The sequence below is a fragment of the Juglans regia genome, chromosome 6, assembly GCF_001411555.2.
Source record: "Juglans regia cultivar Chandler chromosome 6, Walnut 2.0, whole genome shotgun sequence".
Taxonomy (NCBI): domain Eukaryota; kingdom Viridiplantae; phylum Streptophyta; class Magnoliopsida; order Fagales; family Juglandaceae; genus Juglans; species Juglans regia.
In genome coordinates, this window is record NC_049906.1 from 11572358 (window position 1) to 11599746 (window position 27389).

Below are 27389 nucleotides of genomic sequence, written 5' to 3' on the forward strand. Positions count from 1 at the left end.
TGAGCATGAAGAGCACTAAGTTTTACTTCTATCCATATAAGCTGTCATAATTAGACTTCATAGATAATATATCATACATGTTAGGATCCGATCATTCAATTTACATTTAAAACTAACATGATACATCTACATTCAGAACCAACCAAAAACTATTACAAGAGATACAATCCAATATAGACACAACAATATAGGTACAACCCTATTCTCTACTATCCTTCTTCGAAGTTCGTCCTCTTGCTTCTTCAGCATTTTCTCTCTATTAGTTTGTCCTTTTCTTTTTGAGATTCATACTCACGCAACAATAAAGCATCCTCCCTCTTCCGAATTTCATTCTCTCTCGTCAGGTTTTTCTCAGATACTACTGATTGAAGTATATCTGCCCAAATGAAGAATTGACATCTTGTTTCTTCCTGTGTACAATTCAAGAATTTCAATCTTCATGTATAAATAATTTTGTACATGCATTCAAAAGCAATACAAAAGTTGGCAAATTATTTACCGTTTTCATAATTCGGACAAGTACAAAATTTCCTTCTAGGATTTTTGTGGATGTGGGAGATCTTTAATGACGCTTTCAAACCACACCAACAACTTGGTGATTCCATTTCAAGATCATTAACTACACATGATGATGATTGACTCGATGCCATAGTTGATCTATGTGATGATTGACAGATGACTACTTTAAGTGCAACACTGAATTATTACCCACACGCTTCATTATCAGAATTATTAGACGGTAGGAGCAGAATATCAAACATCATATAAACCACGAGGCAAGTATGACACCAATTTGCAGATAGAATAGAGGTATGGGAAGAAAACATCTGGGTGCATCTATTGTTCACATCAATTTGACATTATTTTTTTTTCAAACCAAGTAAAAATCTATCTAAAACTAGATAAAATGCATGTTAAAATGCTAACAAGCAAAAACAGTTAAAATGCTAACAACAAGCGAATTGTATTGCATTCTGGCAATCAAAGCACGACACCAAAAACTATCTAAAGTCCCGATTCCTATTAAATATTTATGTCTTTCAAAACAAAACAAGGCATAGTACTTGAGACAATTCCCAAAACGATTATATGAACCTGCCCATCACCTCATTCTCTAGATAAACCTAAGTCGACTTAAAATTACCGAAATTTAAAGATCCAACCCCACAATCCTGAATTTCAACAGGATCTAGTTTGGTATCCCATCTAAACTCCACAACAGAGGAAATAAATAAATATTGATCCAACCTTAGTTCTATCACTGCTTTAGCATACCAAAAAAACAGAACAAAACAAAATAAGAGAAAAATTTAAGCGATATAGAACTAAACAGAAAAAATATCAGGAAAATTTAGGTAAAATATGGACGATGTTTCCTGCTTTAGCAATACAAAGATTAAGCAATATATAATGCTACAACAAAGCAATATTTCAACGATGTCCATGTTTTTCAGACTACTTTAATTTAGTGGAACATGGATTTGATATGTAAAAAATGAAAAAATCTCGAAATGATTTTCTTCTAGAATACTCAATTATTACATTACATTAGATGTGGACATGAATTTTGATGAATTCTTCTAAACAAAATAATAACATGAGAAAATAAATAGAAAATAAACAACCATATGCTGAAGCACCTTCCAGAATTTTCAATGACGAGGAAGAAAAGCTTGAGACAGAATTTGAACAAAAGTTTCATTTACCAAAAAGAGAAGAGCAGTCTTACTCAGAATAAATCAACAATAATGTATTGCAAAATGACATGCAATTGGGTCGCAAAACACTGCAAAAGTTTCTAACTAATTTAGGATTACTTTAGGATCAACTTAAAAGAACTTGGGTGAAATCTCCTTTTGAAAGCAATTCAAGGTTATGATTGTGCTGCTTCATAGTGACCCAATATTCAGGCTAGAAGAATGAGGAATTATTGGTTGTTGATGTTGTTGTTGTATGTAGAAATGAGCATTATTTCCTCAGCATGATATTGGTTGTAGACTATTGTAAGAGTGCACGCTGGTTTTGTATTTCTTCTATGGCTAGGATGGTCTTATTCATACTGCTATATCTTTGCAGTTTTGCAAATTGAACTGACTATAACTATTTGTTGGGAACCCAAAATTAATTATGAATGTCAACATATGTAGCTATGAATATCTGTAAAGTTCTATGGATGTGATATCCATTAAATATAAAGTGTATGGAAGCACGAAGCTTTGCTTCTGTTTATACACATCATCTTTTTCTCGACGATATTTGATAAACGTCAAACTTTCCAAAAGTTATTAGGCTTGTAATTTCCTAATGCATGCCTTTTGATTTTTTAAACTTCGAGTTTTTTTTATATAGTTTCTAACCAAAAGGTTAATAAGGGTTATTGAATTAAAAAAAAAAAAAAAAGGTTATACAACTTATACTACTTGCAAGTTGTTATTGTCGATAGATAGAGTTGTTTTGGCACACCATGAAAAAGCTTCTTATTTTTTTCTCTCTATTCATGAAATTGTTACAGGGTTTCTCATCACTAACATATGAACATAAGATAAATAGCAGTTCTGTTGGGCTCAAACCTCCAGGCGCATCAAGTTGCAAAATGGAAAGCAACACCGGAGACAAGTAGAGGCATAAAAGGAATTGAGATTTCAGGTCTGGTATTGTAAAATGTGAGAAGAAAACTTCATAGTTTCCGTGTTTTCAGGATATTTCATTTTTTTTTTTTTTTTTTGGTTTTTGGTTTTTTGGATTTCTGGATTGCAAGGTGAGAGTAAACTTGACATAAGAAATAGAGTATCCATTTAAACAGAAAATAACATATGGAGAACGAGGGTGAGAGGACTGAGGGAGAAGAGTGACAAGAGGATCTCATGTAGCTAGAGCAAATAGCAAAGCACAACAAGAAAGGAAGAGTGCAAACAATCTAAATGAGAAATTGGTGGATGTAAGCTCAATCAATTTTTTTTTTTTTTTTTTTGCTCACATAATTAATAAGAAATAACTTAATACTTTACCAAATTTTGTTGGTACCCAATTCTCACCACAAACTTTTTACAAAGGAAAAACAAAAATAAAGTCCATTTCGAGGGCATCACATTATTCTCATGGAACAAAATTTTTAATGCTTTTCTTAAAACTCATTGATCAAAATAGTTGAAATTCATAAGCATATAATTATAAATGCTGAAAATATTAGAGATGTTAATAAGTAGTGTTCAAAGGAAAAACAAAATAAAATGAAAAAAAAATTGCCCTACTTCGTGCTACATAGGATATATCCACATTCAGAGGTAGAAGATATTCCTAATCCGCCACCAGAATATGGCTTGGTAGTCGCCCAAACAAATCCATATTCGAACATCGCGGATGAGTCATGAGAGGAACTCCTTGGCTTAGAGCTCCGAGAGTTCCAAATTTCTTCTGACAAATATTCGTTCCCTCCGGCCAACGTGCCCAATTAGCTAGAACAAAGATTTTGTGTAATAAACAATCTAAAGGGTTTTTAATTAGGAGTAAAAAAAATACTAGGGTTTTCAGTCGGCTTTTGCTTTTGTGCATTCCATAGAAATGATAAATGGCTTGTAACAATTGAATTCAGAGCTTCCCAAAATTTGAAGAAAGGAAAAGGACACTGATACATACTTGTAGTTACCAGTAACTATGTTGAGGGACTTTCCTGAATTTAATGGGTAAACATGTGCGACTGAGAAGTGAGTCCCATTAAAGTGTCTCCAAAAAAAATGCAAAAACTCTGAGAGAGAGAGAGACGCAACATTGACACAAAGGTAGATATTTAAAACGAATTGGAAAAAAAAAAACATACCTGTGCCCAAACGGAGAGTACTTGTCGAGTGAGAGCAGGGAGAGAATGACTTCGAGTTAGATGTTCCAACAAATCTAGACGGAGAGTCCTACGTCGAGTGAGAGGATGAATTTTTCTAGGGTTCGGGACTGAATGGGGTGAGGGCTTCGGAGTGAGAAAGAAGGCGTGAGAGAGAAGTGTCTGAGGTTCGAGAGGGAGAAGAGGGAGAGTTGAGAGGTCTGAGTGAGAACGAGCAAGGGTGACATGTAACGCCCCGTTCCCGAGGGTCCGGAGAGTTAACTCATGTCACTTAAAAATCATTTTTCTTCCACATAGTACATACTCTAATTTTTCTCTATCGCACAAAATACTCATATATTTACGTCACTTACTCCAGAATAACGATTCTAAGACAAGACAAAGTCTTAATATAAACATCAATCTCCCGACAAATCACAACATCAGAACACAACAAACTTACTGAATGAAAATTTTCAATACCCATATAAACCTTTTATGCTTAAACCATTATTCTTAACTCTTCTCACCCATACTCCATATCCTTGATCCTCAACTGAAACATTCAAATCATCTGAAAAAGATGGTGGAGATAAGGAGTGAGTTATCAACAACTCAGTAATCAGAGAACATATACTAGCATGTAAACATGAGCCTTTTCAGAAAGTTCAATATGCAGAAACAAAACATTTTATTTTTATATGCAGATCTCAGAAAACGTTATCAGAAAATCAGAGCGACTTTTCAATCATTTCATACTCAATCAACAATTCATATTTAAGAATCTATTTCATATTCAAAAGTGCTTTGGCATAACATAACTGAACATCTTCATTTTATCATATCATATCGTATACCATGTTTAATCCCCGTGGTAGGGTTGTGCTATCCCCGGTGGCCAAACCAGGCGTGTATCATGTGGTGAACTTCCCCTTTTTCAATCTCGGAGCCCCGAGTGTGCACACAGGAAAGAACACATAAAAAGACCACTTTGTTTCCAAAGTGGGTGCACTCTATCATATCATGGTGGTACCAACCATATCGCGTGAACAGTATCATCATATCAGAATCATATTCATAACAGATAAGTATGCCAAAGTTTTATCATATCCATATCATATCAAAACATGTGCGAAACATATTCATATCATTTCTATTTGATCAAAAACAGATCCAAATCATTTCATATCAGATGCATAAAATTTTCAATGATATCATATTCGCTCTTTTGCATATTTCAGAAACATGTCAAATATTGCTCATGTCTACACATTTCATGTCAAAAATATTTCTTTTCTCTTTCATACGTATCTCATGAGGGAATGCAAAACATATACTGAGGTTGTTTTCCACTTATTCTTTTTAAAACAACATGCACATTTTTACAAACCAACCTCAGTTCATTTCTTTTTATGCAAATCTAGCATAGGAATCCCGCTTACCTGGACGACTTAACTTTTCTAGAATTTTCCTCGAATATGTCGAGTCGACTATAAATCGTCACCTATAAAGATAATCACGTAATTTTCGTAAGTTTCCAATCAATCATGTATTTCGATATTTAAGCCTAAACTTCTTAAATAACCTATTTTAAATTTCTCATACTTAAAACCTTCATAATCCCAAAATATATCATCACTTTCTAAAATCACCAATATCCGTCACAACTCACGTCATACACCAAAACACCAAAATTTAAACCCGAACCGCCAGCAAATCTCATAGTCTAAACTAATCATACTAACAACTCCATCACCCAATCCAATCAACCCCATTACTCATCGGACTCAGTCTGGCAAAACCAATCAGCAATTAAATACAGTGTAATGTGCTAGTGCAAAAATACATTAAATTCACGAGAATTCTTTAGAAAATACTTACAATACTATATAATAATTTCTGGAGGATCATGGACGTGCAAGAAGTGGAAAAACAGCTGCGGAACAGTGCAAAATACACTGTGGCCATGGGTCACAGATACCCACTTTTCAACGGGTGCAAACGAAGATCCGAAATTGATAGGGTAGGGCCTAGGGATGTCGGTGAAGCTAGTGGTGGTGATGGTTGGCCGTGGGTGGCGGCGCAAAGGGTGGTTTAAGGCCAAAAATACCCAAAACGGAAATGGAGTTGGATGTGCTTCACCGGTGACGGATCGGAGGTGGGGTTGGGTCCAATGAGTTGCTTGGAGGTCGAGGATGAAGTGGTGAAGAAATGGTGGCCAACGGTGGTGCGACGGCGGCGCTGGAGTGAAGAGAAGGCCGCGGCTTCGTGTGGCGCGTGGAAGCTAATGGCGGCGCCAGGGAGGCTGAGATCGGAGGGGGAAGGTCGCCGGTGGGTGGGGGAGCTGCTGGGCTGGGCGGTGCAAGTCACGACAGAACGGTGGCGGGGGGGCTGGGCGGAACGAAAAAGACGCACGGGAGAGAAAGGGGGCAGGGTCGCACAGGAGGGAAAGGAAGAAGAAGAAAGAAAAAGAAGAAGAAAAGAAAAAGAAAAGGAAAAGGAAAATGTAGGGAAAGAAATGAGGTTCAAAACTCACAACTTGGGTCCCAAAAATTATCCAACGGAAACAATTTCGAAACAGCAAGTTAAATAAAATAATTCAAACGTAGTGATTAAATAAAAATAAAATAATTAAATTCAACAATAAACTAATTTAAAATAAAGTGCAATTTAAATAATGAACAATATTTAATAACAAGAAAACACATTGAATTAACAATTAAAAATCTTAAAATAATATAACGTAAATCATCTGAAGTTTAAAACAAGAAAGTTTATAATCTTAATAAGTGCAATAATTTACTTAGTCAAAGTACATGTGAATACGGGGGTATCACATGACAGGTCTCTGAAAAACCAAGAGTGAGAGAGGACTGAGGGAGAATGAGGGTGAGAGAAACTCGAGAATGAAGCAGCTCGTGGGATGGATGCTAAACTGTGACGTGGAGAAGAATAGAGAAGAACCGGATTTGGCCACGTCAGGAGTGTGGCGTGCGGTTAGGGAACCAGAGGTTGAGTAGATTTTTTGCAACAAAAAATATATGCTACAATACTGAAGAGTACGGATATATTAGTGAAAAAAAGCATGGTTAAAAAAGATGAAAAAAGAGAGATTCAGGGGCAGGAAGATAAAATGAAGTTCGAACAACAACAAAGCATGTACAGATATATGAACAATATATACCACCCGCTGTGATTATTATACCTGACTTTTATTCAACCTATGCTGATATGAGAGAGACCTGAAATGCTTGTCCAACAAATCAAATTTATATGAAAAAATGTACTAAAGAATGATGACAGCAGGCTAAAACACCTATTTACTGAAAAAGAAACTATTCAAGATTATACAATTTGAACTCTCTCTACATGGAGGCCAGAAGTTCTCTCATTTCTACAACAGATGGAATGGTCTCCGTGGGGTAAATCTTTGCAACAAGTTGAGCAAAACTTTCATACTTATCTAGAAACTCCTTCTGGCAAAATAAAAAAACATTGTCAACAGCAACATGCTAATCACATTAATGGTATATCCAACATTAGCCGGTTAAGAATCAAACCCAAAAAAGTAAATTAACTCCCAATGTCAACATAACATTAATTAATTTCTGAACATCCATAAACAAATGAACAGTAATCCACAATGGCTATAACTTATATAATAGAGGAGCAAAGTTCCCTTGAACTCGGCTTTCTTTGTTTGGAATTTGGATAGTTGCACTTCGGAAGATTCTGACGTTGGTAAACCTAAGGAAGTGATGGGTTGTAGAATATTGTTGTATGTGCAAGAGAAATGGGAAATCTATTATCTTCTACTCACTGTGGGGCAGTTACCGCATTATGGAAAGCTGTTTTTAGCCTCAATGGCCTAAGTTGGGTGATGCCTAGACAGGGGTAGAGCTGTTCCAATGCTAGAAGGGGGAGGTAAAGGTTGGTGGCCATCACAGTGCGAGCATGTGGAAAATTATCACGATCTGTCATGCAGCATATAGGAAATAAATGTTAAAGTTACAGAAATAACACAAGGACCATCGAAGATCTCAAGGCTTTATTTTTTAATGCACCGTACCATTGGATGATGTATACCCCTGGCCTATTTCTCTCTTGCTTAGTTTCCCTGGCCATACAACTAATACCATCAAGACAACAATGTTGCCCATTTATGACTGCAAGTAGGGCTGAAAATAAATAATACTACTCAACAAACCGCTCGAGATCAACTCGGCCAAACTCTAGTTTAGCTCAATTCGTTTATTAAATGAGCTATTTGTGATCACAAATTATAATCGATTATTAACGATACAACTCCTACAAAGCTCAGCTCGTGGAGCTTTGTATTTATTGTTTTTTTATAGTACTGTTTTTAATAAACTCGAGGAGCTATTTCATTTACTTGAATCCTTATGAATCTAAATGTTAACATATGTATATACAAACTGTACAAAGATATTAGCGAAAAGTCAAAAATTTGCTTGTCAAGATTGTTAGATAAAGTTAAAATACAATATAAATAATCTATTTTATCTAAATGAAATTTCTCGTGAACAATCTTGAACTTGCTTGAATATTAAGCAAGCTCTCGTGAATATAAAATCTAACTCGATGAAAAGTTCGAGCTCGACTCGTGTTCGAATAAAAACTAAACGAAATGGGGTTTGACCACTCAGCACTTGCTCAAACTCGGCACATTTATACCCCTAACTGCAAGACTTGAGAGTCAATATTTAGCTTGAGGAAATTTTGTCCAGCACAAGCTTCCTTTCCCTTTCTTTTTCCGTTCTTCTACTGTCCCAGTATTTATGTTTTAATGTTTGGTTCCTATGTACTTTTAACGGCAATCAATCAGATTTCTACTCGATGCAGTAACAGAGTATTAGAGTTCAACAGATCTGAATGACATTATGCCAACGACCATGCAAAACAGCCCTGAACATATTTATAATAGAGAGGCTCCAACTTACCTTGCACTTATTCCATAAAGAAGGCAAAAGTTCCTCTGAAGTTAAATTCTTCTGCAATTTTTTATACATTACACTGATGTTCTTGTCAACCTGTATCATGGAAGCAATGATATTATCTTTTGATGGTACCAAGTCAAGTTTGAGAGGAAGGGATAATCAAGCAGTAGCCACTTACCCCAGAAACACTAGATTTTAACATCTTCCGGAGATCCATTTTTGATAACCCAAGCTGGAATGGAATCTAAAATTTGTGAAGGCATATGAAGTAAGCCACAAAGTTGAGCAGATTAATAAATGCAGGGCACCTAAATCAATAAAATAAGAAACAGCTACCACAAATTTATTTAATAGTTTTTCTGATAAGAAAATGGCTAAGGCTTCCACCAAACAGTTCATTAAAACACCCATATATAAAATACTACTAGAGCTACATTACCTTAGTGATAGAACCATCCCTACTCACAAATTTACATCTTAACATGGAAAACAGTACCGTGGACAGTTTTGAAATTCATTGAACAGAAGATCATGACAGAAATCCCAAATGGCATAAACTGACAATACTATTAAACTCCATGTCTAATTTAGGAATGCAATGCTGCTCCAGAATCCTCTACCTTGAGATGATCTTTATGGAGACGAATCCTATGCATCTTAAGCAAATTATGAAATTATTGGTCATAGGTCATTGGTCACAAACACATGTATGTGTGGATTTTTTTTTAAATTGAAGCGTAATTCCAAAGAGTACATCTACATACAGTGATTACTTCTACAAAAGCAGCAGTGATGCATATTTTGAGACTGTCTGATGGAACTTGCTTATCAACCTATGAACGTAGGATGATACGATCACCAGCAGACTAACCTCTTCTGGCGCGAATGTGTACATCAAATCCTCAATTCTTCGAGCAAACTGGAAGAGTCTTTCAAATTGCTGCAAAAGCCAGAATGAGGATGAGGCCTCCCAAATAAAATGTTGAGGAATGTATCAAAAGTTGAAAACCAGATAGAGGCAATAAAGGTGGATTACTTACAGAGTAAATAATCACAGTGATATGACGTGTGCAAGCTTGTTCATAAGCTTCACTTGCCTGATGATAAAATTTGGCTAATGTAGGCACAATATTGGCTAGGTCATACAAACTGCATTCAAGTGCTTCTAATCAGCTAAGTAAACCAGATAGAGATTGAGAAGCAAAATTTTTTTACCTTGAAAAACGCCATGTAGATCAACATTAGCTATGGAAATTTTATTTTAAAAAAACATACCTGTTCTGAAAAGCTGCATAATTCTCTAACAGAAACATATCAGCATATTTTGGATCTGTTTGTGAAACTTTCTCCAACGTAACAAACATTATGCTAACCTGTCAAAATAACTCCTATTATTAAGAACATATTAATACAGGACAGACTAATTTATAACCAGACCCCATCACAAGAAATCTGTTTTATATATAAAAAAACTAACAAATATCATCCCCCATAATACAAAAACCAAATGAACAAGCAAAAGAAGTCATCAACAACAATTTTCACACTAGCAGGCCACTTTTTCAGGAATGCAGACCAAGAGCATCCCTCATCTCGAGTTGATATATGATTTGGTGGTAAAGGTTTCACCAAGTGATGCTTGTATTTCAAAAAAAAGTGATGCTTGTATTTCATAGTAAAGAAATGGAGATACAGACCAAGGTATTTAACATTAAAGAAAAATTCCCCATTTGCACAGGTTTCTGTTTGGGTGAGCAGTTGGGTGGAAAATAGGGTTCACCACTACCTCCCATCCCGAATAATCAGAAAATCAGCAGAAAGTCGAGAAAAATTTATTTACTCTCAAAGAACCCAACAGTTAATACTTTTTTTTATAAGCAACCAACAGACAACAGTTAATACTTAATGAATTAATCGAATAACTACTATTGATATTAGGTTGATTTAGTATTTGAATGAAATGACCTAATTAGAATGGGTTATGGACATGCAGTAAAAATGATATTTTCCTTTTTATACTTCTTCCGTACATTGCCGTTTCCCCTTTCATTTCTTGTAATAGGTTTTATCACTGAAAAGAAAGGGGATAAAGGTGATATAAGTACTCTTGAAAGGCCAGTATTCATTTGGGCTTCCTATTGTAAAACACTCTCAGATGTATTCTATGATACAATCACTATACAGGTGAAGCATCAATCGCATACACATCTCTGACTCAAGCTCTAATCTGGTTCTACAAGCACGCAAATATCTCCTTGCTGGATGGTCATTTTAGATTATTTTGATGCACAATACTGCTAACTACCACAAGAAAAATGAATCCATCTAGGTTAATGCTTAGACATAGTGCTAATGGTACTTGAGTTTCCATTCCAAAAATGAATGAACACACTCAACTGAACACATCTCTAACCAACAATCCGCACTCCTGCATTTGAATTTTGAGATAAAACCATTACCTTGTTATGTGCAGTGTACTGTTCATGCAACAATAACACAAATACATCTTAGAGAAGAAAGCACTCACAAATTTTGTGTATGCTTGATCGACCAAATCCCGAGATTGTCCCTGGATGTACTGCTCCATTCGAGCTGCAAGAGTTGCAAATCTATCCAAAAGAATGACGAAAACATATTTTCTTTTTGATAAGTAAATAAGTATTATTAATCAACAAATAGGCATAGCCCAGTACAAATACATAAAGTATGCCCTATCTTAAGTAGGCGCAATAGAGACAAGAAAATCATGTAGATCTGTGCCATTAAAATCAACAACAATGGCCCAAGTACATAGAGTTCTAATAAAAAAATCTTTTAGTTCCTCCAGTGATCTCTCCTTGTCTTCAAATGTTCGTTTATTGCGCTCCTGCCACAAACACCACATGACACATATGGAGACCATCTTCCACATAGCTTTAATATGTTGAATGCCTCTTAGATTTGTCCAGTTGGCTAAAACTGCCACCACTGTCTTGGGCATAACCCAAGCCAAGTTTAGTCCACTAAACACTTCATTCCATAACACCCTAGCTATCTCACAATGTAATAGGAGATGGTCCACCGACTCGCCCCCTATCCTACACATGCAACACTAATCTGCAATGATCACCCTCCGTTTCCTCAAATTGTTAGTTGTGAGGATCTTATCCAAGGAAGTTGTCCACACAAAAAAGGATGTTTTGGGTCGTGCCTTATGTCTCCATAGCCTTCTCCATGGAAACTGAATATTGGGCTCTTGTGTGAGGAACTTGTAGTAAGAGCAAACCCAGAAAGAACCTTTATCTGCAGGTGTCCACCACAACATATCTTCCTGTTGGTTGCTTGGTTTTATGGACTATAAGAGGCTGAAAAATTCTTCAAAGTTGCTCATTTCTCAATCTTGTGCCGCCCAACTAAAATTGATATTCCACTGGATTTGCTCCCCCGCTACCACCATGACTTCAACCACTGAAACATCTTTGACACTTGTAAACTGGAAAAGTGAAGGAAATACATCCTGTAGAGCACTGTTACCACACCAAATATCACTCCAAAATTTAATCCTGGAACCCTCACCCACAAGAAATCTTGTGTGTCTAGTGAATACCTCCCATCCTCTTCTTATGCGTTTCCACAACCCAACTTCATAAGCCCCTACACCATCCTCTCCATAATCCTTAATATTTGCTCTCAATCACCAACTTCCATATGGCTTCTGGTTCCTTATTGTATCTCCACAAACATTTGCTAAGTAGCGCCTGATTAAAAATTCTCATATTTCTAATACCCAAACCACCATTGGAGATAGGGCAACATACCTTCTCCCACTTGACGAGGTGGAATTTGAACTTCTTCCCCACTCCACTCCACAAGAGACGTTGAAGTTTCTCAATTAGAACCACCACACTTGCAGGGATAGGGAATAGAGACAAAAAATAGATAGGTAAATTAGATCATGTACTCTTAATCAAGGTAATCCTACCACCTTTTGATAGGTACATTCTCTTCCATCCTGCCAGTCTCCGCTCAACTTTCTCAATCACTGTGTCCCATAACAAAGACGCTCTTGAGGTAGCCCCCAACAGGAGTCCAAGGTAAGTCATAGGGAGAGGCAATCTTACACCCTAGAGTGTTGGCCAACCGTCTTATGTGATAAACATCTCCAATTAGCACCATCTCTGATTTGTCGAAGCTCACCTTCAATCCGGACGCCGCTTCAAAACAAAAGAGAAGAGCCTTCAGTGCTTGAACCTAATTCAGATCTGCCTCACAAAATATAAGTGTGTAATTTGAAAATAAAAAATGAGAAATATTAATAAATCCTCTCTGCAGAGTACCAATTGAGAAGCTAGCCACGAACCCATTGGTAACCACTACCGATGTCATTTTGCTTAGCGCCTCCATCACAATAATAAAAAGTAATGGGGACAACGGATCTCTCCTTGTCGTAAACCTTGTGTACTATGAAAAAAGCCAACTGGGCTTCCGTTTATCAAAATAGAGAATTTCACCTTTGATATGCACCAGTCAATTCACGACCGCCACCTCTCCCCAAAACCACATCGCCCAAGAAGATAAAGAAGGAAATCCCAGTTAACGTGATTGTACGCCTTCTCCATGTCTAACTTGCAAATAATACCTGCAGTGCCAACTTTCAGTCTACTGTCAAGGCATTCATTAGCAATAAGAACTACTTCAAGAATTTGTCTACCCTTTACAAAAGCATTTTGGGATTTTGTAATTATCTTCCCCAATACTTCAAAATACCCTTCTCAATGTTATTGTTTCTTCTATGAGAGTTGGCTATTCGGTGGAAAAACTTTGTGCTATCTCCTTCCTTTAACCACAATGCTCTTAATTTTTTACGTCAAGAGGTCTCTTCTAATAAAATAATCCTCTCAAGCTCTGCCACCAACACTGTCTTCCGAGCCACTTCTTCCTGTGTAAGAGGCTGGTCCTCTTGTATCCTCTCTAACTCCTGAATCTCCAACCCCTTGCTTTTCTTGCGTTCCCCTATATCACCAAAAGACTGCATGTTCCAAAGCATTAAATATTTTTTTAAAGCTTTCAGTTTACCCGTAAAGGTGAAGCTAGGGGTCCCCTGTATCTAATATGATGCCCACCACTGTCTAACCCTATCCACAAAGCCTTCAAATTTCAGCCACACATTTTCAAATTTGAAATTCCTGCGCCTTCTTTGGATGCCACCACAATCTAGCATGATAGGCCAATGATCTGAGCAAAAATGAGGCATTCTCTTTTGCCAAACATCCAGAAAATGACTCCCATTCCGGCCATATAAGGAATCTATCCAGTTGAGACCCCGTCTGATTATTCGACCACGTGAAAGAACCCCCCGCTAGTGGCAGATCCACCAAGTTTAAATCAAAGATGCACTCTGAGAACTCTATCATTGTTGCCCACTCTCTTCTATTTACCGAACATTCACTTGAAAATCTTATGATATTAAAATCTCCACCAATGCACCATGGGAGGTCCCAAAAACTATGTATTCCAACTAATTCTCCCCACAATAGTTTTCTGTTGTTGTCTAAGTTTGGTCCATATACACCTGCAAAGGCCCACAAAAAGTTATCCGTTACACACATAAAGGAGCATGCTACTGAGTAAGCCCCTATGAACTCCTCTCTTTTCTCCACCACCCATCTATCCCACATCACCAACACACCTCCTGATACCCCATTTGAAGCCAAATACACCCAATCCACTTGTACACAACTCCATAAACTTCGTACAACTCTTCTAGTAATTAATTTCATCTTTGTCTCCTGTAAGCAAACAATGTCTACCTTCCACTCATGCAACAAGTTCCTTATTTGAAGATGCTTATTAAACTCGTTGAGCTCGCAGACATTCCATGACCCAATTTTGGGTTTTATTGAGGGAAGGTCAGCCCCTTCCCTTTTGACCTGTCCCTGCTGGAACTACCTTCATAATTCATCGACCATGTTAAGCTTTTAAGCTCTCGCTGTTTTTTTTATCCAGCTTTCCTGTGTTGTTGGTGCCCCACTTCAATGTGGTAAGAAGAGCCATAAATTGTTCTTCGAACCCTTCACACTCCATCCCCACACACTACTGTATTTACTTCATCTTGTGAAATACCCAATCAGAAACACTAGACTGCTTAGGTAACATGTACTTTAGAGGGATGGGCTCACCTACTCTAAACTCCATTGGCAAAACCTGAGTCTCTTCCCCGAAAGGGTTTCCACCCTCCCCAACAGGCCCACTTAGCACCTAGATAAGTCTCTGGTTATTTTCTTCCTTAGAAAGAGTTAACTCTTCACTGCCAGAATCATCCACACACGTCCCTTCCCTTACGTCTCTCTCATAGTCATCGAGAAGCTCAGAAATAGTGTTCACAAGAGTAAACCCATCACCCCCACATCCCATCGGCACTTTTTGGCTGCCTCTCGACGGTGACGCAGCACACGGAGGTGTAGAAATGCTCATTGGAATCTCTGCCGTCATTTTTTGAACACACGGCATGTGCTAGCCATCTACCGGCAGCTGCATCACCGTCTCCTGCGTCTTTTATGTCCCTGTCGACGGATTCTCTGTTATCCACCTGCTTCGCGACAAGTTTTCCGCCATTAGCTGGAGCCTTCCTTATGTACTCTCCACACGGGTTGGGCTCTCCCATCATAACGCCATAAGGGCTTAGGCCCAGCCTATTGGCCCACTTGATTTCTCCCCAAGGCCCCCTTATGTTCTAGCCCAGTCCTTCGAGTCTCAGTCCATTTACTTGGTCCAGCCCCCATCGACCCCCCCCCCAACTCCTAAAAAATAATATTCTATTGCAAGTTAATGACCCTAATGGGCCTCTGATCCCCTAAGCCCATCTCAGCCCCTTTCCTATCCCGGTCCCTATCACTTTACTTATTCCCCTCAACACATTTCAGTATTTTTTCCACTTCCTCCTGTAACTTCCACAACTATGCCTACATCTCCACTAGAGTGTTTTGTTCGTCAACCTCCTCTTGCCCGACCCCATCCCTGCCAACGCCCCCCTTCCGTATAGCAAGGTGAGTGGCTTGATGCATATTTCCAGCAGAGTACCCTATTGTAGACTTTCCCCCGTCATGCCCTACTTGCATTTTACGGTGAACGGCCGCTGGCATAAGCACCTCCCCATAGGACCTTGTGTATGGTTGAAGCTCTTTCACCATTGGCCTCAACTGCGATTCACCGCGAGTCCCCTCAGCATTTCTCCCTTACTAAAGATACTCCCGCAGTGCGCCTCGCTTAGTCTTCTCCATAACCTCCCCCCCCCCCCCCTCTCTCTCCTTCAGGTATAAAAATGAAGCTTCGCTTCCCTCCCTCACTGTATTCAACTACCGCCATATATCGACCACAGCTGTTCAAGCACCGTTGTGCTATAAAGCTGCGATGTCCCTCCCTCATCGTCATATAGAACTCCTCCTTAACACCTAACATACAGTCCTCCAATGCTCTCCTGAGCCATTACACCATGGAAACTCCCAACAGTAGTTCATGCTCACTCTTCCACCCTCTCTCCGTGATACGTAGCAGACCTCCTTCCTTAACGAGCACAAATAGCTTTGATTCAATCACAAGCTCTCTTGTGAACCCCCATCTGTGCTACTACGATCGTTAACGTTGCACCATCATTGACGGAACAAAAAAACTATTTTTTTGCAGGTGTACGGAGAGAAAATGTCTTGAACAAAACGTATTGTTTTCACAATGTGACATTGAATGACGAAAAGATATTGATGTAATGCAAAAAAAAAAAAATGTTCTGAACAACTATAAACTAAAAATTGAAGTTTACAACATAATTATAATGCAAATTTAAAACCATTGTACCTCTCCAAATTTCCACAAATATAATCTAAAACAAGCTTTTGGACCACACAAAATCCAGATAACCTCATCTAGAAAAGATTTTACACCCAAAAGGGAAAATTAATTATACAAGTTGGGACAATTTAATGATCAAAACAAACAACAGAATGCATACAAGTCTAAAGAGTTTTGGTCCAATTAATATTTTGGTCCAAGTTGGATAAACTGGCATGAACAAACCTAGATTTGAGGCAAGTAAAAAATGAGCATTTTTCACAAGCTTAAGAAATCAGCAAGTTCTAGCATTTACTCATCAGAAAAAAAAGAAGTCAACAAGTTGGTTCAAGATTTTTAGTCCAGGCGGATGAACAGAGCACTTAGTTCCCCCCCACCATTTGAGTGGTTTTTATTGTTGTGTTGGGTCGACATTGTGCATTGAGAAACAGATGCAAGTGAAGTCAAAGAAGATTCATAAGCAGAAACTAACTTAACCTTTGGTTTTGATATTATTCAATACAGAAGCATAAAAACATTATTTTCTACCAGACCCTTATAGTATTTCAAACTTATTTGGATAATTATGTTAATAATTAAAGGATGTAAATTGTTCCAACTAATCTAGAACGTTTGGTAATATTTTTGGAACTAGCACATGCAGCCTAACATATGCCCAGACAACAAATTGGTTAATTAAAAATTATATAAAGAGCTTATCAACCTTATGAACTATATGTAATGCCACAAGTTTAGTTTGAGATGTAATGAATGAGATCCCACATTGCTTGAGAGATGTTCTTGTAGTTTATAATAATTCCAAGCATCTCCAATCATAAGATTGACTAACCCTTTTGAAGTATCAGCCTAGATGTGACTGTGACTTTTTATAGATCATTATAGATGGTATCAGAGCCAATCTACACCAGAAGCATGGAACTTAAGTCCTATCACCTATACAACGGAATGGCCTAACGAAGACACCAATGATTTAAGGAGAGGAGATTGTAATATCCCAGGTTTAGTAAAAGGGGTGGTTAATGAAAACCCACATTGCTTGGCATGTAGTTTATACTGATTCCAATAAGCTCCAATTATAACATTAACTAGTCCTTTTGGAGTATAAACCCAAATGCAACTTGGGCTTGTTTAGGGTCACTACATATTTTTCATGCTTTAAAATCAAGTTGCAAAGCAAACTCCTCTTAGCTTATAAGTTAGAAACCTTGTGTCACATTAGCACAAGTGAACTATAAATTCAGATCCTCCACCCCCTTGTTCAAAATAAAAGTTACTCCAACTCTATGCCATACTCGCACAAGAATTTCTCTCCTCTTTTTATGGTCTTCCAAATAATTATAGGGGGTCAACATGAAACATCAACATTATCAACTATAGGTCATGTACAACTAGTTGAGCTCACCACAAGTTAAACAAAATGCTAAAAAAAAACTATTGGCACCAGGTGTCCGAGAATAAAGTCCCGATTGTGCAGGCCGCGGCAAGGATTTTTCCACAAGTGCACCTCAGGTAATGCAAGGGAAAGTTCCCCTAGTCTGATGCCCCCTAAACATACACTACAGACATTACATACCTTGGACAACTCACATGTAATTCAGGAAATTTTGAATCCACATATTAAAAACGAAGGCTTCTAATTACTACTTCCTTTTTCTGTGTCCTAAATTTTGTATCAGCTGAACAAAAAGTGTAATATTTAAATTCCAATATCTATATTCTCAGCAACTTATCAATTTACATCAGACAAGAGAAGCATAAGCCTAAGGTTTCTACTTTACCTTGGGATGTATGATAAGACACCCATCTGCCTCACATTGCGCTCATTTCTTTCAATTTGGTGACAAGCTTCATCTACAAACTGTAACATAATTCACAAGTTACGGTTTTATAGATCATGCTCTTCATAATGCATATGATCATGATTTACTTCTGCTTATAGTTAAATCTTACATGGCCAAACTGTGTAGAAATTCTTGACTCTAGGTCACCAAGCAAGAGACGCACAAATCCTGCAGCATCAGCTTTCTGACCTGAGAGATAGCGCTCTGTAATTCCATGCATTGATATGCAGCATAAGGGATCAATCTTGTATGCCCAGTCAACCACAGCATAGAAGTCTTCCTGAAATTCATATAAATCGGCATCTGTTCTTAAAACTAAATTAAGCACCTCCAAGTAGCGTCTAGCACTAAAATACAATATCATGAGTTAGAATGGAGAGGGCAGTTGTGAAGAAGATGAAGGTCACTTAACAACCCACATCAATTCATAAAATTTAAATTATAAAGAAATATGGGAAAATTTTAAGATTATGAACTATTTTTTTTTTTTATAAGTAAAGATTATGAACTATTACACAAAAGAACATTATTAGCTTCACTCTATTATGTTTGGGTGTTTTGTATCAAGCACATTTCAAAGAATATCAACTTGTCTGACCATTATCACTTCAGCCGTCCCTTTTATTGAGTTGACAACTTGGCTATCATATCCAAACAGAGAACTGGGAGTTGGACTTAGACCATTTTAAACACCCTAGTCTTTCAAGTTCAGAAATGGATTCGCTTATTGACCAAGAAAAGATACTTTCCATAAATTCATGTGACCTTTTCTGATAGGAACAAAACATTGTCACATAACAAAAGCAACTACAAATTCCAGAGGCTTGTGGCTGCATGGACTTAAATTAGCAGTAACTTGTGTACATTACTTGGATTCCATCAAGTAAATCCTGAAGAGAGATATTTAGTGCTGCAAGCTCAGCTGAGTTTTTACCTACATAAGATAAATAATTTCATTAATATCACAGTTAGAAAATTAAGAGCAACAAAACTTCAGAGCATACATTACAAACTTAAACAAGACAGATGGGGGAGGGGGGTGGAATACCAGTTTTACTGTCATTTTCATGAATATCCATAATCCCCAGATCATCATCATTGGCATCATCGTTGCCATATGCAGGTTTATTACCAGGAGGAACAAGTGCAGGAACTTCAAAGCACATGAAGTGCGCCAAAAAGGAACTCTGCAGTTTGAGCCAGAAAATAGAGCTTAGCACAAATAATTTAATTGAGATTTTGATGAATGTATATAATGAGGAATCTAACCTCATCTACAAGAAGTGGAATAAAAATCGTCAGCATCTTAGCATAAGCATCAGAAACAGTAGAAGTGTCTGCAGCATTCGTGTTTTGACCAGAGCCTGTGGAAGCTTCAAGCCAAACGGTTGGAGTTTTCGGTGCTTTTGTACTAGCACGAAGTTCATTTGCAAACTCACGAGCCTGTAAATAATTAATAGAATTTTCAAACCATATTTTAGAACTGAGACTGGAAATACCACAACCTAATACGAGACGCAAGATCTAGATAACTAGAACAGTGCATCCACCTAATCGTACACCTTAAAGCAAGTTTTCACATCAACTCTGTGGAGACTGCATTAATTAGAAAACTCTGAGTGTACATAGAATATTTTTTTTAACACAAAATAACACCATGTTTCGAAGATGAAGTCTTCATTAAACTAACCAGAAAAGATGTACGAGACTAGTTTATCTACAATCTCTATTTTTCCCTCATTAGCAGAATATTTAAGATGGCAAATGGGCCTAACAGATTTCTCTTTTCTGGTAGGTGGGAGAGGAGGGAAGTTGGGGTTTCTGTTGTAAAAATTCAGCTTAAAAAAGAATGGTCTCCTAGCAAACAAAGTCACCATTATTAAAGAAATCAAGTAAAGACACCAAACATGGAACACTATTTCTGTGGTCATCCCAAAACCATATGAATATGTTATGGGGTAATTGGGAGTCAATTTACAAGATATCTCATATATAAGGTGCATACTTTGTGTACCTATAAAAGATTTTATTCATACTAGCTAACGGAAGAATAGTATAGCCCAAGTACAGAGAAAGTATGCAAGAGGAAATGCTATGTCAAGAAGAAGAAATAGATAGAACTTAAATTCCAAACACATATGGACAGGCAGCAATCAGCATGGCACTCGGAAAGAAGTTAAAAATAACTATATTTTTTACTAATGCAATGAGCAGTATTAACCCTATTCAACATTAGCTATATATCTTTTGACCATATTTGATAATCAAGGCCCAATAAGTCAAATGTCAGTTAGACTACATACCTTACTAGCTGGGATAAGGAACATGTCCTAAGTTCTGATGGGGTATTAGAGCATTTTAAATTAGATAATTTCCATTATTGTGGTTGGCCTTTAAGCAAGCATGGATTAGAAACAAATATTTATGTCAGATAAGCCTCTTCAGTCAAGCAAAGATAGGATATATGCAGCCAAGCAAGTGAACTTGTTCCAAAATCCAAGGACAGCTAAAAGGAACTTTACAGCTAAAGCAGCAAGTTTTTTTTTTTTCCCCCATTAAACAAAAATATTATTGATGAAATTGAAAAGCATAGCCCAAGTACACAGGATATATACAAGAGTGACATCTATGCATTAGTGACAAGTGATACTAGGAAGTCATGGATATTGAAGCCATTAAAATATATTACAATCGACTAATGAAATAAAGCATAATTAAAAGTTGAAACAGCTCCAAGTAAGGCAGATAGCAGAACCCAACAAACTGCGTTTGATTTGAATTAGTTATAATGAATTATGCAAAGTTAAACCAGTTGAAAATGATGCACTTCGACGTCATATGACCAAGAAGATAATGATCACAAATTTAGTATAAAGGAATGCAGTTATTATTATCCATTTGACTAGCATGTACAGGGAGAAACCAAGCCTTCCTATCATAAATCATAAAGACAACCAGAAATCATGGCATCTAAGTCCTCACTTGGTCGAAGGGGGAAAAGGGAGAAAAAAATAATATACAACATATTTACATGAAAAAAACTAAAATAAAGATAAACTTGCACAACCTTAACAGCAGATGAATATATATGTTGATAATGTGCAAAAACAAAAGTAAAATCAAGATGATGCTAAAGAAGATTTGTATTGCTGACCTCCCGACGAAGAAGCAAGTTAAGGGAGATACAATAAGCTTTTCTCAGTGGACCCAAGCAATTCTTATCAAGACTCTGCAACAGGTAAAACAGTAAGAAATTGAAAAGAAGACGCATGCACACACACAATCTAGCTTTTACATTTACTGCCATTTGTCTCACTATTAACCTTTAGATGTTGAAGAAGGCGGGCGTATGTCCTGCATTTGTACCGCAAGTCAGCATGATCAGGCCTCTTCAACTGTCCTCGCTGTTCAATAAAAGCAGACAAGCAATATTTAGAATTCCATCTCACAAAAAAAGGATCAGTGTACATGGGCTTTTGCCTACTTCATTCGTATCAATAAAATTTTCATTTTACTTTTAAAAAAAATAAAAAAACAACACAAAGATGGGGAAAATGTACCTGAGAAAAGAATGTTTTGTCACTTATCATGAAATCCACCAAGCTGGCAAAGTAGTTTCTCAAGAACTCAGAAGCTCTCCTGACAAATGTACTTTTTAACTTTTCAAGTTCTGCCCGCTTCTCCTTGACCTACAAGTATTTCAGCTACTATGATTAAAATGAGACGGTTTCGAAGAATATATTCATATTCAGAAAGGCTTTATAATCTAGATCCATTGTACTAGAGAAAATCTTAACCAACCATTGTTCAAGCTCACTAGTACTCGTTAACCAGTGAGTTTCAATGAGTAAGACATTGAGTCAAAGTTCCACACTCAGGTTCAACTGGTATAGTCAGTTTGGCAACTAGCAGCTATGATAAATATGGAGCAAGATGCTGGCAGTTGATGCTGGAACCAAGATGATAGAGGAGGACTTGTAAAACACCCAAACATTTGAAAAAATATAGGGTGATGTTAAAAGACTCAAGTTCCATGGTCCTAAGACTATCTGCATTAATAGAGTTGGCACTTCAATTTTCTGTAGCTCTACTCCATTGTTACAGTTTCCCATTCCCTGTCCCAATTCAACTCATGCACCCCCCATGAAGGAGTGAACCCAAGATCTCCCCTTCCCGTACTTGTTTTGGAGATGCTAAAGTTAGTCTCTTAATTCTGGTTTATATCAAATCATGATCATCAGATCTTTTTTCTTTTTCTGATAGGTAAGCAATCATTTTATTAATAAAGGCAAGGCATAGCCGAAGTACATGATCTATCAGATCTTAACACAACATTAGTTCATTCTGTAGCTTATGAAAAGATAGAGGTCATGAAGCACCATGTCACTTTTTCACAAGCGCGCATTGTAATAAGCATAAATATAGAACAACGCAAAGTCCTGTATTATCTGGAGGATAGCTTGCTAGATCACATAATTGTTTAAATAAAATAGACAAAAACAAAGAGAAAGGCAGAGTGCATACAGCTCGCATTTTGGCATAGTTAGGATCAAAATTTGGAGCTTCAAGACCACGCAAAGCACCAGTTAACCACTCACATGCTTCTATATTTTGAAGCATGCAAGACTCATCGAATGAACCTCCTGTCAAACTTGCTGCATACTGCAATCAAGGAAATTTCATTTGAGAGCAAAAAAGGCCTAAAAGGTTAACCAAAATATCTTCATAATCTGATTTTGTGTGTATATATATATATAAGTACAACTAGTAATCTTATTTTCACAATGAAATGATAGAGAAATACCTCCGAAGGGACACACAACCGCTCAAGAAGCTTATCAAGTTCAGCAATGAGAGTTTTATTATTCACAGATTGCATCTCCAACTTGTTATTGCGGGTTTCTATCTGTATATAGGTAAGAAGGTTACAGGCCAACTTAAGAGAGGTCAAGGTTACAATTTAACAATATACTTTTGACCAAATGAAGAGTAAACAGAAAAAATATTGCCGCAACAACAGAATTTGTTATGAAAAACTAGCAATGTTAGCTTCTTTTTTTTCTCCTCCAAAAAGAGTGGGTAGGGGCGGCTAGTGTAGCTTCCTCCTCTGGGCATGACCATAAGGGCCCCCACTCGCTGCGGCATGTTCGGTTTGAGCCAAAGCTATTGACCTCAGGTGGAGAAGTCCGTCACCGCAACCCCACCAAGGTGCCAACATGCAAAGGCCCCAAACTTTGGTTCATAAGTTTTACTAAGGCAAGCCAGTTCAAACCTATGACCTCAGACAAGAGAGGGAAGAACGATCCCCTAACCTTTGCCAACTGAGTTACTAGCAATGTTAGTTACATGGCATATGGCACAATAACTCTTCAGACAAAACCCTAATCCAAGAATAGCAGCAACACGACTCAATCTCCAGCAGAATTTACCAATAAAGCTTTTTTTTTAAAAAACAAAGTTCAAGTTACCACCTTCAAAAAGTTTGTTTGAACTATACCTGAAATGTGAAAATAAACATCAAAACTATCACATGTACTGACAAGCTAGGTAAACAAAGAGTGGCCAGCCCGGATTACAAGAAGAAGAGAAACTCACAAGAAATTCTTAGGTGTTTCTTTAGTATATGCCCTATGTACATGGATTATGCCTATCTTTATCATCAATACATTTCTGTTTATCGATCAAAAATAATCCTGTGACATCACATCTCATAAAAAAAAAACAAGAGAAACATTTCATGTAATGTTAGGTAATAAATATATAGAGGGCTGACAAGAACTAAAAGAGAAAAATCACATGAAAACAATAGTATGTAGAAGTCCCCCTACCGACTCAATGTCCTCTCTCATGTGTCTAAGTTTAACATTAAATATGCCTAGCCATTCATCCATGTCGTCAACACAGTATGTTGCTGCCTCAAGGCCTTGCAACACCTGCATGCAGACCCACAAATCAACAAATAAATCACCACTGTAGCTACCATCTTAAAGGACTTTTATAAGTGATAATCATAAACAGTAAAACCATTCACCAAGTACTCTGAAAATGGAGAACCAAAACTAATTACCTCATCTATCAAAGGTTCACTTTCCAAAATGGCATGCACATTTGCTGCTTCCAAAGCCAGAAGCTCCCGCTTCAACCGTTCAGAAAATGCCTCTGCCTCGCCAATACCCATGACATACCTGCAAAGTCATACCATTTTGGAAAACTCTAGTTATATTGAGATAGTTTCAACATATATAAAAATAATAATAATAATAATAAATAAATAAAAATTAATAGTGGGTGTTTTCTTTAGGTCCATTAGTTATTGAAGTACAAAAGCTGTATGAAATCGCTGCTTCCAGAACACTGCTGGTAAACCCATTCCTAAAAAAATAGAAGACAAATCTATACAAAAGTACCCTAATGGACATGATGCTTGACAAAAATAAATCATTGCATGGCGAAGAAAAGGGCCCGTTTGGCAACTTCTACAAGTATTTTTAACTATTTTCAAATGTTTTTTTTAAATTATTTAAACGTAAAATATTTTTTAATTTTAAATCTTCAATTTTTTTATATAATTATTATCTAATCATTATAATTTTTTAAACTCTCAAATAAAATACAAAAAATAATACTATTTTTTAAATTTAAAAAAAATAATTTTTTACTTTATAATATTTTTATTTAATTTTTTTTATTTTTTAAAAATTTAATAAAATATCTTAATTCTAAACATTTTATTATCATGCATAGATATATTAAAATATTATAAATATCCAAACGGGTATTAAACCACAAAAATGACAGCATTTGATTCGATGTACGCAAACACAAATGCTGTTAGTTAAATATCCACTCGATATTAACACCAGCGAAAAGCACAGGCATTCATAACATACTGATATAAAGACACCACAATATAAGAAGTCACCGAAATGAACATACAGAAAAAGAAAAAAATTAAAAAAAAAATTTATGGGGCAACCCCAAGAAACTGGTACAGTTATTCAAAAAAAAAAAGGAAAAAAGAAAAAGAAAAGAAAAAAAGAAGAAAAGAATGAGCAATTAAACTATAGGCAGTACTCTTCCTCTTGGTTCATTACAGTTGGTATCATAATTCAAAAATTTAGAACTGATACTCTATTGCAGAACGGCTATGAATTTCTGGGGCCAACCGCAAGAAACTAGTACATGAGTTATTCAAAACAACAAATTAAAAAGAAAAGAAAAGACAAGAATGAGTGATCAAACTCATTCCGTATATTCGTTTCAGAAAATCATTAAGAACCTCAAAGCACATAGTCTGATCAACAGTTGAATTCAAAGTATCCTCTCCACCTTTATCCTACAGTTTTTGCTTGAATTTGCATTTCATACTGCTAAAGGAATTTATAATCTTTAACCTCAGACCGACGAAAGTAAGCTAACATACGTGTCCAAAAGAGCTTCCATATCCTCCTCCTCAGCCTGGGATACAAGTTCTTTTTCAACGGTCACTTTCAACTCAGTTTCAGTCACAGTTGCTGCAACTGGCCCATCTTCAAGGTTTTTTTGAGTGCTAACTGAGGGTGTGTTTTCCTATTTAGCAGGAAATGAAATGAATAGATCAAGCCATCACATCGCTAAAATTCACATGAGTAAATCAGACAGGTAGATCAAGTATTGACTGATTACTTCCATAAATCAAGCCAAGACGTCCTCTATTTTTTAACACCATGATTTTAGGATAATTAGCCGTTATTTTTGTAATTGTAAATTCATACCATACTCAATTAGTTACCTTAGATAAATTTGTTCCTTATATCTATTTATTTTGACCACTCTCAATGTAAAAATCACGTTATTGAAATACAAAGAATTGAGTTCTTGACATAGTATCAGCCTAAATACATTTCTTACCTACTCGAGACCCCCATGGCCTCTTCTTCCTCTTCCTCTTCCACTGTCCTCTCTCCCTATATCCTCCATCCCTCTGACTCTCCTAGCCTCATCCTTATTTGCGGTCTTCTCACTGGTGACAATTTTTTCAAATGGCAAAAAGTCATGACCCGTGCTTTTAACACCAAAAACAAAAAGTAGTTTTTGTCAATGGCACTCTTATCCCATCTGAAACTACCTCTCCAGATTATAGACAATGAACCAAACTAAAGACATGGTTCTTACCTGGCTCCTAAATTCCATCAATCCCTCCATAGCCAACTCCCTTGAATTTCACACTAATCCCCGAGCCGTATGGCTCGATCTTCAGTCCAGATTTTGCCATGGCAACGATGCCAGGATTTACCATCTCAAACGTGAGTTATCCTCCCTACTGCAACACAATCATTCTGTCCATGATTATTACAATCAAATCAAGCAAATTTGGGATGAACTCAGTCACTTACAACAAACCAACGACCTCAAAAAATTGCAGCAACAAGTTGAAGATGAGAGAATTTACCAATTTCTTCTTGGCCTTAATGACTCTGTTCCCCAACTCAGAACCCAGATCTTTGCCATGGAAACCCTTCCCTCCATCACAAAAAGTTTTTCAATTCTTTTTCAGGAAGAGCAGCAATGTCTTCTCCACCTTAGACCACCATTGACGGACGCCCACATCCTTACTGCTCACTCCGGTGGACCCACGAAACAGCCCCTAAAATGCACCGTCTGCGACAAAATGGGTCACTCTTGTGACCGTTGTTGGCGTGTAATCGGGTACCCAGCAGGTCGCGACACCCGTGACAAACCGCAACCATCTCTCCTTGGCAAACCACCATCCACCTCGGCGCAGATGGCTCATCAAGTTTCCACCTCTTCCCCACTTCCTGGTTTGACCCATGATATGTATCAAAAACTACTTGATCTGCTTCTCCTCCCTTTGACAGCCGCTCCGACTGGGTGGTGGATAGTGGTGCCACCGATCACCTCTGCCATGATCGACGCCTATTCTCTACTTTGTCTCCCATCTCTTATGACCAG

At 37.1% G+C, this 27389-nt stretch overlaps 1 protein-coding gene across 8 annotated transcripts; it reads right to left on the reverse strand.

Moving 5' to 3' along the window:
- Position 1: 1 nt before the first annotated feature.
- On the reverse strand, positions 2-27389 carry LOC109022140 (exocyst complex component SEC3A-like). 8 transcript variants are annotated; one of them, XR_004801664.1, is made up of 23 exons: positions 26869-27389; positions 26592-26755; positions 25861-26006; positions 24505-24622; positions 24266-24370; positions 23242-23343; positions 22962-23099; positions 21998-22126; positions 21761-21841; positions 21592-21666; positions 19707-19880; positions 19486-19624; positions 19307-19371; positions 18547-18717; positions 18375-18454; positions 11300-11381; positions 10048-10145; positions 9813-9921; positions 9644-9712; positions 8951-9016; positions 8776-8865; positions 500-657; positions 335-410 (listed from the first exon to the last, which is right to left on the reverse strand). XR_004801664.1 is itself a non-coding variant. In XM_035690585.1 (22 exons), the coding sequence occupies exons 2-22, from the start codon at positions 26619-26621 to the stop codon at positions 243-245; spliced, it is 2235 nt and encodes a 744-aa protein (XP_035546478.1). In that variant the 5' UTR covers positions 26622-26736; positions 26869-27389; the 3' UTR covers positions 2-242. The 8 variants fall into 8 exon arrangements, 6 of the variants coding, with proteins under 6 accessions (XP_035546478.1, XP_035546477.1, XP_035546482.1 ...); XR_004801665.1 differs by having other exon boundaries at positions 500-696; XM_035690585.1 differs by lacking the exon at positions 500-657 and having other exon boundaries at positions 2-410; positions 26592-26736.